The sequence below is a fragment of the Macaca thibetana genome, chromosome 14, assembly GCF_024542745.1.
Source record: "Macaca thibetana thibetana isolate TM-01 chromosome 14, ASM2454274v1, whole genome shotgun sequence".
Classification (NCBI taxonomy): Eukaryota; Metazoa; Chordata; class Mammalia; order Primates; family Cercopithecidae; genus Macaca; species Macaca thibetana.
In genome coordinates, this window is record NC_065591.1 from 69,580,943 (window position 1) to 69,600,385 (window position 19,443).

At 41.1% G+C, this 19,443-nt stretch overlaps 2 protein-coding genes across 2 annotated transcripts in view; both read right to left on the reverse strand.

Moving 5' to 3' along the window:
• The window catches only part of CLNS1A (chloride nucleotide-sensitive channel 1A), an 820,929-nt gene that overhangs the window by 297,051 nt on the left and 504,435 nt on the right, over positions 1–19,443 (reverse strand). The window lies entirely within an intron of this gene.
• The window catches only part of INTS4 (integrator complex subunit 4), a 111,639-nt gene that overhangs the window by 33,645 nt on the left and 58,551 nt on the right, over positions 1–19,443 (reverse strand). The window contains exons 11-15 of the mRNA XM_050757464.1: positions 14,368–14,573; positions 10,202–10,344; positions 5,695–5,810; positions 4,703–4,836; positions 2,633–2,790 (exon numbers count right to left, since the gene is read on the reverse strand). Coding sequence (XP_050613421.1) covers positions 2,633–2,790; positions 4,703–4,836; positions 5,695–5,810; positions 10,202–10,344; positions 14,368–14,573 — 757 coding nt within the window. The remainder of the gene's footprint in view (positions 1–2,632; positions 2,791–4,702; positions 4,837–5,694; positions 5,811–10,201; positions 10,345–14,367; positions 14,574–19,443) is intronic.

The window sequence follows — 19,443 nt, forward strand, 5'->3', positions numbered from 1 at the left end:
ATTCTTTAATACATTTCTTTCTGCTTAGTTAAAAGCCTATTTTGTTTTCTGCAAATGAACCCTGAGCAATAAGCTTACGACTAAGATCAAACAACTACAAGTCATGTGTTGCTTAACGATGGAGATATATTCTGAGATGTACACTGTTATGTGATTTTGTCACACAAACATCATAGAGTATATTTATACAAATCTAAATGGTATAACCTACTACACACCTAGGCTATATGGTATAGTCTGTTGCTCCTAGGCTTCAAATCTGTACAGCACATTACTGTACTAAATACTGTAGGCAACTGTAACACTGGTTACAATGGTAAACATTGGTAAATATGGTAAATATTTGTATATTTAAACATAAAAAAGGTACAGTAAAAATATAATCATGGGACCACCACAACGTTGTTATTCAGTGCATGACTGTATTAGCTCAGACGTTAACCAAAATGAGTCTGCCTTCAAAGCTCCATTCACTCAATCACTATACTAAACCACTGCAGTTCTAGGGGGCTGTTCTCCCTCAGGTCTCCCAGATCTTCTAATGTCCACTGAAGTTGGAATTCTCTTCTGCACATGGACTACAAAACTGACATGCTTAGTTATCATTTTATACTAGCTAAAGGATCTTCTCCTTTGTAAAGCATCCCTCACCACCACTACTGTGATGGGTCGGGGACTTTCATCTGTTTTTCCACAGCATCTATGCTTCTCTTCACTGTATCATTTATCAAACTGATGATTTCTGGGTCCTGTAATAAACAGTGAGTACCTTAAGAACAAATGTCATTTCTTATTTCTCTCTACCCTCAGCAACTGGCTTATTAGAATAAACAAATAGTTAATGCTGCTAAGTCAATGAATGACCTAATACAGTGGGAAAACATAACTTGGAGGATGGTTCAGTTGGCCTGCTTTATAACATATTAAGATGCAATAATGGACAGGAAAGTATGAATAAAGTACAAAGTGCTGTTATCCACCATCATAAGTCTTTGTCTATATACATCTTGTCTACATGGGCTCTCTAAGGGCAGAATCCTATCTAGCTGATCTGTATCTAGCACAGAGTTTGTTTCTTAGTGTATGGAATGAAATCATCCACTAAAAATCATTAATTGAATGTGGCTGATACCAAATACTCTTTGGGGGAGATCAAAAGAGATCTCAACCAAGATACAAATGATATAATATTTTTCTTTTTTTTCTCTCTTTTGAGATGGAGTCTCACTCTGTTGCCCAGGCTAGAGTGCAGTGGTGTGACCTTGGCTCACTGCAACCTCCGCCTCCCGAGTTCAAGCAATTCGTGTGCCTCAATCTCCCAAGTACCTGGGATTACAGGCGCGTGCCACCACACCTGACTAATTTTTGTATTTTTAGTAGAGATGGGGTTTCACTCAACGGGGCTGGTCTTGAACTCCTGGCCTCAAGTGATCCTCCCGCCTCGGTCTCCCAAAGTGCTGGGATTACAGACGTGAGCCACCGCGCCTGGCCGATATAATATTTTTCTATCTTTTAAGAGCAAACAATACTGCTTTTGCTAAAAGCAAATGAGTTTAAATTCTTTTCATAACATTCAGGCCATTTTGAGAAGGTCTGGCAGAGCCTTTTGGTTGTTCCCCAATATCTTTCTTCCATTCTTCCTGGTATTAGAGTCATTGCATGTAAACCAGGCATTAGTCACCCAGAATAAAGATGGTATGTCCTCGTTTCTTGAAGTGAGAGATGGCCATGTGACTTAAGTTCTAGTCAATGGAATGCAAGTAAAATTAGAGTGTACAACTTTTGGGAAATGTCTTTAAAAAACCTGCAGGGTGGAGATGATACCTTTCTCTTCCCGTTTCCTTTTCCCCACAGGATGGAATACAGGGGGGACAGTTAGATTCTGGATTGTTAAGCAGAGGCTGCTTGATGCACAAGATGGAGACACAAGAAACAATGAGCCTAGGCCAGACGCAGTGACTCACGCCTGTAATTAAAGCACTTTGGGAGGTCGAGGCGGGAGGATCACTTGAGCTAAGGAGTTTGAGACCTGTCTGGCCACCATGGTGAAACCTCGACTCTACAAAATAAAAAATGCCAAAAAAAATTAGCCGGGCATAGTGGCATATGCCTGTGGTCCCAGCTACTTGGGAGGCTGAAGTGGGAGAATCACTTGAGCCCAGGAGGCTGCAGTTGCAGTGAGCTGATATTATGCCACTGCACTCCACACTGGGTGACAGGGCGAGACCCTGTCTGGAAAAAAAAAAAAAAGCATGAGCAAGCCTAGATCCCTGATGGTTATCTCAGCCCTGTCCTGCCTATGAGAAAGAATTAAACTTTGCTCCTGTTTTAGCCACTGTTACTTTGCATTTCGGTCACTCATCCTAATATATAAAATTAAAAAGCTAAAAACAGGTTCTTTGTAACTATTTCTGTTGTGTACTAATCATCAATCGAGTCATGAATTATAAAGAGCTCTTTTAAAAAATGTTCACATCACAATCTAATCCAAATATAAACAGACCATAAAACTGTGTGTGAATGTAGACCAACAGAGTCAGAATATCAAGCCTAGTAACCAACACTAGAATTCAGAACAGTCAAGCTGAGTAACAGCACTAACTCTGTCAGATGAAGGGATGATTACCCTTACCTGATGGTGAATTCCAGTAGTTCCTGGGCTCCCTGAGGGTCCAGGTGCTGAAGACTATACACTCTTTCAAGGCTCTGCTGCAGAAACTGCTGGGAAGGATCCTCTTGAGATATGATGCTGGGAGAAACAGCTGATGACACTAGTTTTCTACCTGGTAACTAAGCAAACACAGTGGGATTATACAGCCATTAAGTTTGGTGGCTCAACTTTTGATAACACACACACACAAACACATAAAAGCACATTAAAAATGTGAGCTAAACAAAACAAAGGAAAAAAGGCTAGGAGATTCTATAAATAACCTTTTTCCCCTTCCTCAGCAACATCGGGAGTTAAAGAGAAAGAGACAAAATGCAAACATGGTCCACCCAATACAGCCACAGCTGCCAGGAGAAGAATAGAAAAGTATAGTATTTTCTATTGCTAACTGAAATAAATGGGCCAACCATAGGAAGGAGACTAAGGAAGGAGACTAAAAATTAAACTGTTGTTACATTTTTTTTTTTTTTTAAAGACAGAGTTTGGCTCTTGTTGCCCAGAGTGCAATGGTACGATCTTGGCTCACTGTAACCTCCGCCTCCCAGGTTCAAATGATTCTCCTGCCTCAGCCTCCTGAGTAGCTGGGATTAGAGGTGCATGCCACCACATCCAGCTAATTTTGTATTTTTAGTAGAGCCAGGGTTTCTCCCTGTTGGTCAGGCTGGTCTCGAACTCCCGACCTCAGGTGATCCACCTGCCTCAGCCTCCCCAAAGTGCTGGGATTACAGGCATGAGCTACTGCACCCAGCCACATTTATCTTTAAAACACTATCTTATCTTTCACTTGACAGAAGAGTAATGATTTATTTCCAAATAAGTTATATAGCATATAATTTTTTCATGAGAAATTTTTTTTTTTTTGGCCCTTCAGACATACTTATTCTTACTGTTAAAAGTGGTTTCCTTTTAAGATGGATGGGAAGGAGACAGCAAAGAGTATTTCACTTTTCATTTTGTATCTCCTTGTTTTTTGTTTTTTGGCTTTTTTTTTGAGATGGAGTCTCATTCTGTCACCCAGGCTGGAGTGTAGTGGTGCGATCTTGGCTCACTGCAACCTCTGCCTCCTGGGTTCAAGCAATTCTCCTGCCACAGCCTCCCGAGTAGCTGGGACTATAGGTGCCCACCACAATGCCCAGCTAATTTCTGTATTTTTAGTAGAGATGAGGTTTCACCATGTTGGCCAGGCTGGTCATGAACCCCTGACCTCAGATGATCCACCCACCTCGGCCTCCCAAAGTGTTTGGATTATAGGCACGAGCCACTGCGCTTGGCCTCATTTTGTATCTTCTATAAAGTTTGTTTTCTAACTATATATATATTCCTCTAAATAAACACATATTACTTCATTGTCTTTCTCTCTTGGGCTCCTTGCCATTGTTTTATACTTTTGCTTTTGTATCCTTTACCTTTTAAGATGATTCATTTTTTTTTTGGTGTCCCTGCGTTATTGATATTAGGCAAGAAGAAAGGAATCTGGAGCAATAGATTATATTTTAGATCAAGAATTTAAATTGTTATATTTTAACAATTACATAAAGCCATGATTCTCCATAAGTGCTTATTTCTTAAAAATAAAACCATTACTATTTTTAAAACCTAGAGCTATGTAGAAGAAAATTTAGAAATGGATCATAATAATAGCAGCAAACACTTAGTGAATGCTGTGGCCCAGGTACTTGTCTATCTTTCTATTTGCATCAACTCATACCTGCAAAAGTATAAAACAATGGCAAAGAGCCCAAGAGAGAAAGACAATGAACGAACAAGTTTTCAGAGAATATATGGACTGCTTTCTACTATTTAATAACTACAAAGCACAAAAAATAAAAAGCCAAAAACAAGCTGCACACAGTGGTGCGCACCTGTAATCTCAGCGACTTGGGAGGCTGAGCCAGGAGGATGGCTTAAGCCCAGGAGTTTGAGACCCGCCTGGGCAACATAACAAGACCCTCATCTCAAAGGAAAACATGAACAAAAACACCCCTACCCCATGCAAAATAAAAACAAGGACAACGGATGTTTTCAACATACCCTCAAGGCAGGAACAAGATGAGAAAGACTGTCTCGGAGGTAGGCATAGTGCCTGAAGGTGTGATCTGAGAACAATGCTGGCATTGTTGGACAGGTTTTAGCAGCATTGAAAATAAGGACCAAAACTGCAATATCTGATAGATCAGTGGGTTAAGTAAACTTGCAAGTACAAAAGGTTGGCCAGAATCTGGCACTCTCACTTTCCACCTCCAAAATCTCCATCAAGAGACTATGATTTTCTAATAATCAAAGAAATGCAAATACAAACAAGAAAATACGTTCCCCTACTCCACCCACACCCCCAATTACCAAACGTTTTTAAAAATGCCAGATGCTGCCAAGAATACAAAAAAATGGTAATGATTTTGCCTGTAAAGTAGGTAACTATATTGCCTATCAAATTACATACCGGACAGGCGCGGTGGCTCCCAACACTTTGGGAGGCTGAGGCGGGTGGATCACTTGAGGTCAGGAGTTTGAGACCAGACTGGGCAACATGGTGAAACCCTGTCTCTACTAAAAATACAAAAATTAGCCGGGCGTGGTGGCAGGCACCTGTAATCCCAGCTACTTGGGAGGCTGAGGCAGAAGAATCATTTGAACCCAGGAGGTGGAGGGTGTAGTGAGCTGGGGTGGTGCCACTGCACTCCAGCCCAAGCAACAGCTTAGGAATTTGAGACCAGCCTTGCCAACATGGTGATACCCCGTCTCTACTAAAAATACAAAAATGAGCCAGGTGTGGTGGTGGGCGCCTATAATCCCAGCTACTCAGGAGGCTGAGGCAGGAGAATTGCTTGAACCTGAGAGGCAGAGGTTTCAGTGAGCCGAGATCAGGCCACTGCACTCCAGTCTGGGTGACAGAATGAGACTCTGTCTCCAAAAAATAAATAAATAAAAGAAAAGAAAACTCAGATCACCCTAGCTACACTGCAGAAGGGGATGCCAAAGCTGTCTGCCAACACATCAGGGCCCATCCTAAGCACGGAGGATACAAGCTGGATCATCCATGTCTGGTTCAGCCGTGTCAAAAAATGGGTGGGTGCTCAGAAGCTCTGGCACCAAGGGAAGCACCAGGGTTGGATGCCGACTTCCCAGAAACTTCAAGCACCTGAAACAAACAAATAAGAATGCACATCAACAAATTAGTAAAGTTAGCCCTTTGAAAAGTACTAGGAACTGGAATCAGAAAACCTGAACTGGAATTGGAAATTCTCGATCATATAGTTTTGCTAACTCTATGACTTCAGATATGTCACCCAATTATTCTGGAACTCGGTTAATTCATCTAAAAAAATTGGTTATTATAAAGATAAAAGAAATGGTTATTTAACCAATAGCCATTTCCCCCATCTTTCTTCCTGAGAGGCGCCGGATTTTACTCAGGTATCAGGCAGGCAGCAATGTGCTCGGAAAAGGCAGGTCCAGCCCAAGAGCTGAACCACTATTGGTCTAGACCCATCTCGGCAATCCCATTCCCATTTTCCAGTGACTGGTTTGCTGGTAGGCAAGTAAACCAGTCCTAGTCAATGGAGCACGAGAGTATGCTGGCTGGGTTGGCTGGGGAGCTACTCAGGGATGTTTCTGCAAATCAAAAGAGGAATGAAGGAAAGGGAATGACCCTTCCTTTCTGTCTTGACATACTATATTATGAGGCAGCCATCTTACAACTATGAGAAGAAAGTCGGCCGGGCGTGGTGGCTCAGGCTTGTAATCCCAGCACTTTGGGAGGCCAAGGCGGGTGGATCGTGAGGTCAAGAGATCAAGACCATCCTGGCCAACATGGTGAAACCCCATCTCCACTACAAATACAAACATTAATTGGGCATGGTGGCACGGGCCTGTGTTCCAGCTACTCAGGAGGCTGAGGCAGGAGAATTGCTTGAACCCGGGAGGTGGAGGTTGCAGTGAGCCGAGATTGTGCTATTGTACTCCACTCTGGTAGAGAGAGACTCCATCTCAAAAACAAAACAAAACAAAACAAAAAAGCCAAGAGAACTGCAGAGAAACCAAAGAGAGCCCTGGTAACCTGTTGAACGACCAATCCTGAAACCAACCTTCTGACTTCTTGTTATGAAAAAACAGACCTATTGGCTAAGATATTTTTAATCAGATTATCTTTTTTATTTGTGGGCAAAAACATTCTAATTGATATCCTGGGTGAAGTTCTGAAATCACAGATCTGTCTGAAACTAAGTAGCCTTATGCAAGTAAAGGCTTGCGTAAGGCCAGGCACAGTGAGCCACTGCACCTGGCCAATTTAGTGCACCTTCTAAACCAGAACTTAACAAATAAAAAATAGTAAGGCCGGGCACAGTGGCTCATGCCTATAATACCAGCATTTTGGGAGGCCGGGGCAGATGGATCACCTGAGGTCAGGAGTTCAAGACCAGCCTGGCCAATGTGGTGAACTCATCTCTACCAAAAATGCAAAAATCTGCCGGGCGTAGTGGCACACACCTATAATCCCAGCTATTCAGGAGGCGAAGGCAGGAGAATCACTTGAACCCTAGAAGCAGAGGTTGCAATGCGCCAAGATTGCACCACTGCATGACAGGCCAGCCTAGGCAACAGAGCAAGACTCCATCTGAAAAAAATAAAAAATAAATAAAAAAACAGGCACACTAAATTGAAAATGTATGTATCTTAATTCTGTCCTCATGGAATTTATAATTCAGCTGAGGCAAAGATGACCAATACTACAAGGTAGGAACTATCAAATGAATGACATTCTACTTCTACGTGTCAAAGGTAGAAGAGATCAATATGATCAGAGAAATATTCACATAGCAGATGGTCACATAGGAGATTTTACCAGGAACTGGAGAATAGGTAGATCAGCAAAAGAGACAGATAAACACTGAAAAATTCATTAATATATGTGGTCTGAGAGTCATCTCATCTAACGCATGTGATCTTCTTGAGAAGTATGCTTTTCCCAGTCTTTTGTTTTTCCTTCTATGTGGAAAGAACTTCATTCATTTATTTTCAGGCCTCTCTAAGCCCTTGTACTCACTATACCTCAGGGCACACTGTAAAGGAAGAATTTTGGCTTCCAGGTACTACTCCTTTATTTTGATCTTATTCTATTCAGAACTCAGATGGGCACCCCAAGTGCTATTAAATGGGTCACCTTACAGACCCCTACACAAAGCTAGACTTCAATTCTGGCTTCTTAATATAGTTAATTTCTTACTATCTCATCCACCTCCCTATACACATATTTGCTACCTCTCTTCCTTCTTGCTATTTGAGGGCTAGGTCTGAGCCCAATCCATTTTTAAATCTCTACAGCACCTAACACAGTGACTGGGTTATAACAAATGTCCAGTAAGGATTTGTGGAATGAACTAAAGATACACAAACAGAGCAAACTATCTCCTTCGGAACTTTCATTTATGCATATATGTTTATCAACATTTTAAAAATATGTCACTCTATTTCTTTACTCTTTTATCATTTTTTTCCTTTCTAAGAGACAAGGTCTTGCTCTGTCACTCAGGCTAGAGTGGACTAGTGTGAACATAGCTCACCGCAGCCTTTAAATCCTGGGCTCAAGCAATCCTTCTGCCTCAGCCTCCCTAAGTAGCTGGGACTATGGGTGTGTACCACCACACTGGGCTAATTTTTCAATTTTTTTGTAGAGACAGGGTCTGGTTTTGTTGCTCAGGCTAGTGTCAAACTCCTGGCTTCAGGTGATCCTCTCTCCTCGGTCTCCCAAAGTGCTGGACTTACAGGCATGAGCTACCATGCCCAGGTTCATCTATTTTTTATTTCTAAATAAAGCCACCATTCATTGGAAAAGGTGAAAAAAATGTAAGTGATAATTAGAATAAGTAGGCCAGGTGCACTAGCTCATGCCTGTAATCCCAGGAGTTTGGGAGGCCAAGGCAGGAGGAATGCTGGAGCCCAGGAGTTCAAGACCAGCCTGGGCAACATACTGAGACCCTGTCTCTAAAATTAAAAAAGAAAAAAAATTAGGATAGGTGACTTCAAAATATTTTGGAGCACTATGTGGTTGAGGAGTTCTTTGTCCACAATCACCCAATAAAGACAGCCTTATGTAAATATTCTAAGTGGCCCAAATAACCACAAATCTTATTTTAATGCTAGAAGAATGTTCTAGCATTCCTTCTGTATTCATTCTAGGTCTCCACAGAACTCCAGTTACTTATATAGGTGTTTATCCCCACTGCAATCCCACACCCTAAATGACTGAGAGTTCCTTGAAGACACTCAATAAATATATGTCAAACTGAGCTGAATGGGACTATACAAAGAATGGCAAAACAGAAAACCAGATACTAAAAATGTTACCGAGAGTAAGATTCCCCTGGTGTTTTCAGTTTTAATACACTTTCTTTCTTTTTTTTTTTTTCCACCTCCTGGATTCAGGCGATTCTCTTGCCTCTGGGACGACAGGTGCCTGTCACCATACCCAGCTAATTTTTGTATTTTTAGTAGAGACAGGGTTTCACCATGTTCGTCAGTTTTAATATATTTCCTAAGTAGCTGATTCACCCCACGGTTTTTCTACTTTTAGTAACAAAATTTTTAAAGATAAACTAAACATAGTTGAACTGGTCTTATCATATAAACTTATTTAAACATGTGGAACACACATTTTATATTAATTACATGTATGGAAGTCATTCTTCAAACAAAGGTTCATAAACAGTATTAATAACTTGATGGTAATCAGTAAAACTAGAGATAATCAAGGGACAAAATGATTGTGATTTCCCACCTATAGGTCAAGTGCCAGCCCTGCCTCCTGCCCTGTCTCTAATCTCTATGATGATGGATCTGATTCTTTACAAAAATGCAAAGTAGACACAGGAGTGATTAACACTATATAGGAAAGGCTGGGTGTGGTAACTCACACCTGCAATCCCAGCACTTTGGGAGGCTAAGGTGGGCGGATCATTTGAGGTCAGGAGTTCAAGAACAGCCTAACCAACATGGTAAAACCCCATCTCTACTAAAAAAAAAAATACAAAAATTAGCTGGGTGTGGTGATGTGCACCTATAATCCCAGTTACTCGAGAGGCTGAGGCAGGAGAATGGCTTGAACCCAGGAGGCAGAAGTTGCAGTGAGCTGCAATCACGCCACTGCACTCTAGTCAGGGCGACAGAGCGAGACTCCGTCTCAAAAAAACATAACAAAACAAAACAAAACAAAACACTATATAGGAGAAAGAGGAAATCTAATTCATTTCTGTACTTCCAACAGCTACCACAATGGTTGGTGCGTAGTCAGCACACAGCAGGCACATAATATTTGCTAGGTGGATAGATGGACACATTAGTAAGTAATCTAAAATGTGATACTCAGCTTAGGAATCAGATTCCTGAGAGTTTGGTTAAGTTGAATCAGGTTTCTAAAGTAAAGGCAAAACTCAAGGCCATACTATCCTCAATCTATAAGGATGGAACAATGTCAGCATTGTACATTTACCACATTATGGGACTCAGTGAGTAAATGGGCAAAAAAGTCATTACTTCCATATGGAGTCCCTATCAGTAGGGTACTTGGTTAAATTTTTCAGCAGCTCCACCAATGCAAGATGAATCCCTTCTTTGGTTGAAACGTTAGTACAGCATAAGAGTTCATGAAGAGCCTCTCGAATATCTCTGGAGGAATCCTTTAAAAAAAAGTAATAATAATAGTTGTTACTGTTGGTTAGCAGACTCAGCCTCTATCTACCATCCCCTTCTCCCTAGCCACCTTCCCATCTAGGGTGGCCATGTAACAAAGTATGTGGAAGTTTTTTGGCTGAAATTCCTGAAACAGCTTCATTTTATTGATAAATAAAGGACCAGAGGCAGTAGCTTTGTCCCCTTTGTTCTTTAACCTTCCTTTTCCATCCTATCTGGAACTCAGTCATGATGCTGAAGGTACAAGAGCCTTTTTGCAACTAGGAAAAAAGAAAGGCTAAGAAGAAAGGCTAAGAGAGAGGCTGGGAATGGCCAGTTAGCAGAACACTCAGAACACACACACTTATTAAGTTTGCCATCTCATATAGGCACAGTTTGTGGCATCCCAAAACAATTACAACAGTAACATCAAAGATCACTGATCACAGATCACCGTAACAGATGTAATATGAAAAAGTTCGAAATATTGCAAGAATTACCAAAATGTGACACAGACATAAAGTGAGCACATGCTACTGGAAAAATGGCACCGATAGACTAGCTCAATGCATGGTTGCTGCAACCTCTCAATTTATTAAGAAAACACAATATCTGCAAAGCCCAATAAAGAGAGGTATACCTGTATGTGTTAAATGGCGGAGTGAGGGAGAGTCAATCTAACTGACGTGAATTTCAAGAAGACTTCGAGAATGAGAAATATGAAAAGAGAGGCAAATTGAAACGTCACTCCTATTCATAAAATTCTGCAACAGTTTTCCATAATGTTAGAATAAAATCCAGACATCTTAAAACGGCCTACAAGGCTTTCTACCTGTCCTTAATCCCTTCTCAGACTTCATCTCACGCCACATTTCTACTTTCTCACTGGAGTTCACTCCTACTGGCTTTCTCTCTATTTTGCAAACACAACAAAGATCACTTGTGTTTTAGAGCCTTCCTACTAGCTGTTGCCTCTACCTGAAGTTATTCTCCCAGTCTTCACATAGCTAGCTTCTGTTCATCATTCAAGACTCAACTTGAAAATCATCTTCTCGGAAAGTCTTTACTAACCACTCAAATTACAGTGAAATTCCCCATTCCTCCATCATACTGTTTATCTTCTGCATAACATTTATCACCATCTGAAATCATTTTGTTTGTTTACTCCACCTGTCTTTAGAATATAAGTTTTATGACAGCAAGGAGCCTATCTGTTTTGATACCCCTATATTTCTAATACATAGACAGTGCTTGTTGAATACAGAAGTGAATTTTTCTAGGCAGGGTAGGATCTTGGCATAGCAGGAAACAAAAAAAAAGTGAATTCCACTTGTAAGGCTCAAAGCAATGAAGCACAGTGACACAGAAAATATAAAGGAGCAGTGCACAGCAGGGTGGAAGAATAGTCTACTGTAAGTTTATATGGGTCTGAACTCCTGAAAAGAATTAAAAGGCAAGGATTCTCTATGAGCTATATACATAAGTACTTATAAATAAGCATACCTGTGAACAATTCTGTACATTAAAACATAGCTTGGAACATAGCTCAGCTATTCAGCAAACATTTACCGAGCACCTAATTGTGCCAGACACTGCTGCAAGACATTGGTAATAAAAAAATGAAGAGTCGGCCGGGCACGGTGGCTCATACCGTAACCCCAGCACTTTGGGAGGCCAAGGTGGGTGGATCACTTGAGGTCAGGAGTTCAAGACCAGCCTGGCCAATATGGTGAAACGCCATCTCTACTAAAAAAAATACAAAAATTAGTGTTGTGGTGCATGCCTGTAATCCCAGCTACTCGGGAGACTGAAGAATTGCTTGAACCCAGGAGGTGAAGGTTGCAGTGAGCCAAGATCGCACCACTGCACTCCAGCCTGGGCGACAGAGCGAGACTCAGCCTCAAAAAAAAAAGAAAAGTCAAGACACCTTGAGAAGCTCACAGTCTTATGAAATAGAGAATTACTGAAAAATGCTAGAGCAGTATACACAGGGTACTATGGGAATAGAGATGTGGCATTTAGCCCATCCAGGGCTGGGAGTAACAGGGAAGGATTCCTGGATATGTTACCTAATATAGGCTGTGGGAATAAGTGGACATCTCCTAGGTTGAAGTGGCAGTTTTGCAAACAGAGGGGGAAAATTACATTGAAGCTAAAATTGTGAGGAAAAGCAATATGTGTAGGAAAGTGACTTTAGCATCAAGTTCAAGGTGAGGAATGGTGGAAAAGAAAGCTAAAAAGGGCCAGGCGCGGTGGCTCACGTCTGTAATCCCAGCACTTTGGGAGGCCGAGACGGGCGGATCACGAGGTCAGGAGATCAAGACCATCCTGGCTGACACAGTGAAACCCCGTCTCTACTAAAAATATATTTAAAAAAATGAGCCGGGCGCAGTGGCGGGCGCCTGTAGTCCCAGCTACACGGGAGGCTGAGGCAGGAGAATGGTGTGAACCCGGGAAGTGGAGCTTGCAGTGAGTGGAGATTGCACCACTGCACTCCAGCCTGGGCGACAGAGCAAGACTCCATCTCAAAAAAAAAAAAAAAAAAAAAAAAAAAAGCTAAAAGAAAGCTAAAAAGGAAAGGAGTGGCTAGACTATGTATGAGGCCACCCATGAAGAACCACACATAGAATGTAAACTTATTTTTAGGAAAAGATACATGAAAAAATTATAAAGATTTATAATTCAGGAAAAATCTTAGTAGAAGTGCTAAGCAGTTGAGAGAATGGTAGGAATCTTCAAAACCAAAGCACCAGCTATTTTTTCAAGTATGCAGTAGAAATCTGTTACAAGTGTTCTAAAAACTAAGCACCTAATTACTATCCCTTTCATATCTGAACCCCACCTTCCCCAAAAAAGGAAACCAGAGGCCAAACCCCATTTATGAATACTCTGAAGAACTTCAGTAGTTGCAATTAAAATACAGACATTTTAGAAAAATAATCCAAGAACCACCTAGAGCTGTACGGCCTGGGGAGCAACTCTGTGTTTACATTCTGGTTCAGCCACTAACTCAGACAATTTATTTTTTTCTCCATAAAATTCCCAGGGTAGAATGAATCAATCCCTAAGAGCACTTGCTGCTATAACAGCCTATGATTCACTACAAGAATAAAATCAAATTAAAGGTTGAAAAGAACTCTTCATTATTTAGCCCCTCCCTTATCTATAGCCATTTCTTCCACTCTCCCATCTCTTCAACTCTATGCTATCATTATATAATAAACTCTTTTTAGTTTCTTGAATATATCATATTCTATCTTATCTCTGTATCTTTAGACATTGCTCCCTCTGGGCCGGGCACGGTGGCTCACGCCTGTAATCCCAGTACTTTGGGAGGCCAAGGCAGGCGGATCATGAGGTCAGGAGATTGAGACCATCCTGGTTAACACAGTGAGACCCTGTCTCTACTAAAAATACAAAAAATTAGCCGGGCGTGTTGGCGGGTGCCTGTAGTCCCAGCTACTCAGGAGGCTGAGGCAGGAGAATGGCGTGAACCCGGGACACGGAGCTTGCAGTGAGCCAAGATGACGCCACTGCACTCCAGCCTGGGTGACAGAGTGAGACTCCGTCTAAAAAAAAAAAAAAAAAGACATTGCTCCCTCTGTCTGGTACCCTTTCATCCTACCACCAGTGTCACTTCTCCTTTAAAAAAGATGCACTTCAGCTTGAGTGACAGAGTGAGAGCCTGTCTCAAAAGAAGAAGGGAAAGAAAAAGCCCAGTTAAGTCCTACTCCTCCTTCAAATGTCCACTACAGCACTTCCTCCTTCTTCCCAACCTCACCTCAGCCAATTCAGGTTAGACACTATGTATTCTCTAGGCATCCTATCCTTTCTTGATCACAGAAAGACCAAGCTTATTCAAATTTCCTGTTTCACAGTCAATTTCTTCCATTTTTGGGGGGTGGGGTATGGTGAGAAAACAGAACTGTGCTGCCTGATACACTGTTCTGTCACCAATGCCTACCACAATATCTGATTTTAACAGTGGGGGTGAGGGATGAATTAATGAGTGACAAACTAGAAACACTCACCTCTAGCACAGCCAGGACAGTGTCAAGCTGATCTTCTCGGAGGGTGATGTTGTTAGAGATTTTTCTCATGGTATGTATGGACTGCAGACGTACTTCCTCAATTTCATCGTTGAACATGTCAACTAGGAAATCAAGGCACTTCTCAGCAAAAGAGGGTGAAGACTGGGCCAACATGCAGAGGGCCTCCACAGCAGCAATACGAACCTCTAGAAAAAAGAGAAAAAATAAAATTGCACATCAGGCTGGGGACAGTGGCTCACGCCTGTAATCCCAACACTTTGGGAGGCCGAGGTAGGCAGATCACTTGAGCCCACCTAGGAAACACGGTAAAACTCTGTTTCTACCAAAAACAATTTAAAAATTAGCTACGTGTGGTAGTATGCACCTATTGTCTTAGCTACTTGGGAGGCTGAGGTGGGAGGATCACTTGAGCCTGGGAGGCAGAAATTACAGTAAGCCAAGGTCGTGCCACTGCACTCCAGCCTGGGTGACAGAACGAGACCCTTTATCAAAACAAAACACAAAAAAACAAATTAGCCAAGTGTGTTGGCACACACCTATAGTACCATCTACTTGGGAAGCTGAGGCAGGAAGATCACTTGTGCCCAGGAGTTTGAGGCTGCAGTGAACCATGATCATGCCACTACACTCCATCCTGGGTGACAGAGTGGGCCCCTGTCTCAAAAAAAGAAACAAAAAACAATAATAAAAACAACAACAATAAAAAAAAAAACCCAAAAAACAAAAAACAAAAACTGCACATCAGCCAGGTGCAGTGCCATACACCAAAGTCCCAGCTACTCAGGAGGCTGAGGTGGGAGGATCATTTGAGCCCAGGAGTTCAAGGCCGGCCTGAGCAACACACTGAAGCCCCATATTTTATATACATATAAAGTAACTCATATCAAATTAAGAGCCATGGGAAAAGTCCAAGATGGATTCCTTCTCCTTCAGGCTGTCTTCTATTCTCTACTCCTCTCATTCTATAAACTCTCCCTGGGAGATCTCTATGCCCACAGTTTCACATACCACCCACCTTAACATTGATCTAAGAACATGGAATTTAGTATCACAAGAACTATGGCTTAAATCTGACTCCACATATGTGTGAAGTCGCATGTCTGTCTATATTAACTTCTTGAAAATTAAACTGTCTTACTTATCTCAGTATTCCAACCACAGTACTTTTTAAAAAGTCAGTTAGTAAATCATGTTATCATTATTATTAAGATTAAAGTAGACTAAATATCATTGTTCCAATTTTAGAGGGAAGATTCAGCAACATGGATTAACTTGCCTCAAAGCAAATGAGGGCAGAAATAGGACTAATACCCAGGTCTGTTGACTGCAGGTTAAAATCATATAGTGGTTAAGGATGCACGCTTGGAATGATAGAGGTCTCAGAGCAAACTGTAGTGAATGATCCCTCCACTAAGTTGGAGGGTGATCTTAAATAAGTAACTTCCTGGCACCTCAAATTTCTCACCTGGTAAATGGAGATAATACTCATTTCCTTACAGAGTTGTTAGGACTAAATGAGATAATACAGATAAAGCACACAGGGACTCTGCCTGGCATATTTTAAGAGCTCAATAAGTATCACCTACAGTGTAGATTTGGGTTCTGTAAGCACCTTTAAAACAGGGACATGTTTTCGACCCCTTGGTATGCTCAGAACATGTAAGCAATAAAGCCAGTGATCTGAGGAAACCCTTTCTTCATTCACTAATAAGTGGGTCCTGCACACGTACTATATGCTAGGTGCAGTACTAAGGGCTAGGATACAAAGATGAGAAATGAGTAAGACACAGAAAATGTTCGCAAGACTTCTATACATGGTTGTTTTTTTCTAGTGATTCCCATATGCTTCTGTGACAAAATGGACTATTTCAAAACAAAACAAAAACTACCTAAAGTTGTGGTTAAAACTCACAAACACAATTTCCTCTTTGTATAAAGAAAGGTTTTATAGACATGTTAAGAGTAGAGTTACTACATTAAAGACAGATGATTCAGGTTTTTCTTGGTAGTTATGAATTCCTCCTTTTCATCAGAAGAGAACAATTTTCTTCACTTCACAATAATATAATTTAAACATGAAATTGCTAATTATAAGGCAAGCTAGAGATAAACCCAAGTATGTTAAGTGCTAGCTCTTCCTCCTAGAATTTTATCCATTACACCACACTGACTCATATGTAACCTTTGCAAGTCCACCAAGGCAATCAGGAAGGAACTTCTGACCAGAAAGAGATAATCAGTGTGACCTCAGCTGATACAATTCCAAGCAGAAGCAAACAAATGTGGTATTTTACTTTGCCTGAACAGCCAGACTATAAGCAGGTAAACTGACATTTTCCACTGAACTTTTTGGAATGTTGAAAATATGTTGACCAGGCATGTCACACCTGTAATCCCAGAACTCTGAGAGGCCAAGGCGGGAGGATCACTTAAGCCCAGGAGTTTGACACCAGCCTGGGCAACATAGTGAGACCCCATCTCTATAAAAAAAAGTTAATTAAAAATAAATAAATAATACGTCACAGACTCCCTATGGGTACAGAGCAGAGAAAAGGAATCTACTATACTACATTTTAAAAAAGACTGATCCTCAGCATCTGCACATGTACAATTGGGTCCAGACTTAGCTACTTATTAGCTTTGTACTTAGTACTAAAGATACAAAGATGAACAAAAGCAAGACTATCCCCCAGGCTTACAAATAAGAACAGTTAATTGCATTACAGAGTGATGACTGTTGCTATGGAAAAGCACAGGGATGTAAGAAAATGCATATGAAGAAATACAGCCCAATCAATGGGATCAGAGGTGGCTTTCTGTAATATGTGATCCCTAAAAACAATACCTAAAAGAGCTGCTAAGCCAAAAGAAAGAAAAAGGCCTTTCCAAAAGAAAAGCTACATGCACAAAGTCCCAAAAAGGAGGGAGAAGATGGATAAATTAGAATACTAGAAGCATGTGAGGCACTACACTAGAGTGAACAGCCAGTGAAATAAGGCTCCATTTCATTCCCAGCAATGCACCCCTAAAACCCAAATTTACCCAGAATTGTATAAATGTGATAAAATTAGAAAGCTGTCATACCTGATACCTGGTTATGGTATACTCACTTTTTAAACTTAAGTTAATTTGATTACATATTAATAACATTTATAACACAAAGGGTAAATGCTTGAGGAGATGGATACCTATTCTATATGATGTGATTATTTCATATTTCATGCCTGTATCAAAATATCTCATGTACCCCTTAAATACATATACTAGTATGGAACCAAAAAAGAGCCTGCATAGCCAAGACAATTCTAAGCAAAAAAAAAACAAAGCTAGAGGCCTCATGCTACCTGACTTCAAACTATACTACAAGGCTACAGTAACCAAAACAGCATAGTACTGGTACCAACACAGATATATAGACCAATGGAACAGAATAGAGGCCTCGGAAATAACACCACACATCTACAACCATCTGGTTTTTCACAAACTTGACAAAAACAACCAACGGGGAAAGGATTCCCTATTTAATAAATGGTGTTGGGAAAACTGGCTAGCCATATGCAGAAAGCTGAAACTGGATCCCTTCCTTACACCTTATACAAAAACTAACTCAAGATGGATTAAAGACTTAAACGTAAGACCTAAAACCATAAAAGCCCTAGAAGAAAACCTAGGCAATACCATTCAGGACATAGGCATGGGCAAAGACTTCATGACTAAAACACCAAAAGCAATGGCAACAAAGCCAAAATTGACAAATGGGATCTACTTAAACTAAAGAGCTTCTGCACAGCAAAAGAAACTATCTTCAGAATGAACAGGCAACCTACAGAATGGGAGAAAAGTTCTGTAATCTATCCATCCGACAAAGAGCTAATATCTAGAATCTACAAGGAACTTAAACAAATTTCAAAAAACAAAACAAAAAAAACCCAACCCCATCAAAAAGTGGGTGAAGGATATGAACAGACACTTCTCAAAAGAAGACATTTATGTAACCAACAAACATATGAAAAAAAGCTCATCATCACTGGTCATTAGAGAAATGCAAATCAAAACCACAATGAGATACCATCTCACACCAGTTAGAATGGCGATCGTTAAAAAGTCAGGAAACAACAAACGCTGGAGAAGATGTGGAGAAACAGGAATGCTTTTACACTGTTGGTGGGAGTGTAAATTAGTTCAGCCATTGTGGAAGACAGTGTGGCGATTCCTCAAGGATCTAGAACCAGAAATACCATTTGACCCAGCAATCCCATGACTGGGTATATACCCAAAGGATTATAAAATCATTCTACTATAAAAACACACGCACACATATTTTTATTACAGCACTATTCACAATAGCACAGACTTGAAACCAACTCAAAGGCCCATTAATGATAGACTGGATAAAGAAAATGTGGCACACATACACCATGGAATATTATGTAGTTATAAAAAAGGATGAGTTCATGTCCTTTACAGGGACATGGATGAAGCTGGAAACCATCATTCTCAGCAAACTAACACTAGAACAGAAAACCAAACACCAGATGTTCTAACTCGTAAGTGGGAGTTGAACAATGAGAACACACGGACACGGGAGGTGGGGGGGCATCACACACCAGGGCCTGTTGGGGGATGGGGGGCTGGGGGAGGGACAGCATTAGGAGAAATACCTAGTGTAGACAATGGGCTGACGGGTGCAGCAAACCACCATGGCACGTGTATACCTATGTAACAAACCTGCACATTCCACACATGTACCCCAGAACTTAAAAGTATAGACGGGCAGATTACGAGGTCAGGAGATCGAGACCATCCTGGCTAACCCGATGAAACCCCGTCTCTACTAAAAAACACAAAAAACTAGCCAGGTGAGGTGGCGGGCGCCTGTAGTCCCAGCTACTCGGGAGGCTGAGGCAGGAGAATGGCGTGAACCCGGGAGGCGGAGCTTGCAGTGAGCTGAGATCCGGCCACTGCACTCCAGCCTGGGCGACACAGCGAGACTCCGTCTCAAAAAAATAAAAAAAAATAAAAAATAAAAAAATAAAAATAAAAATAAAAATAAAA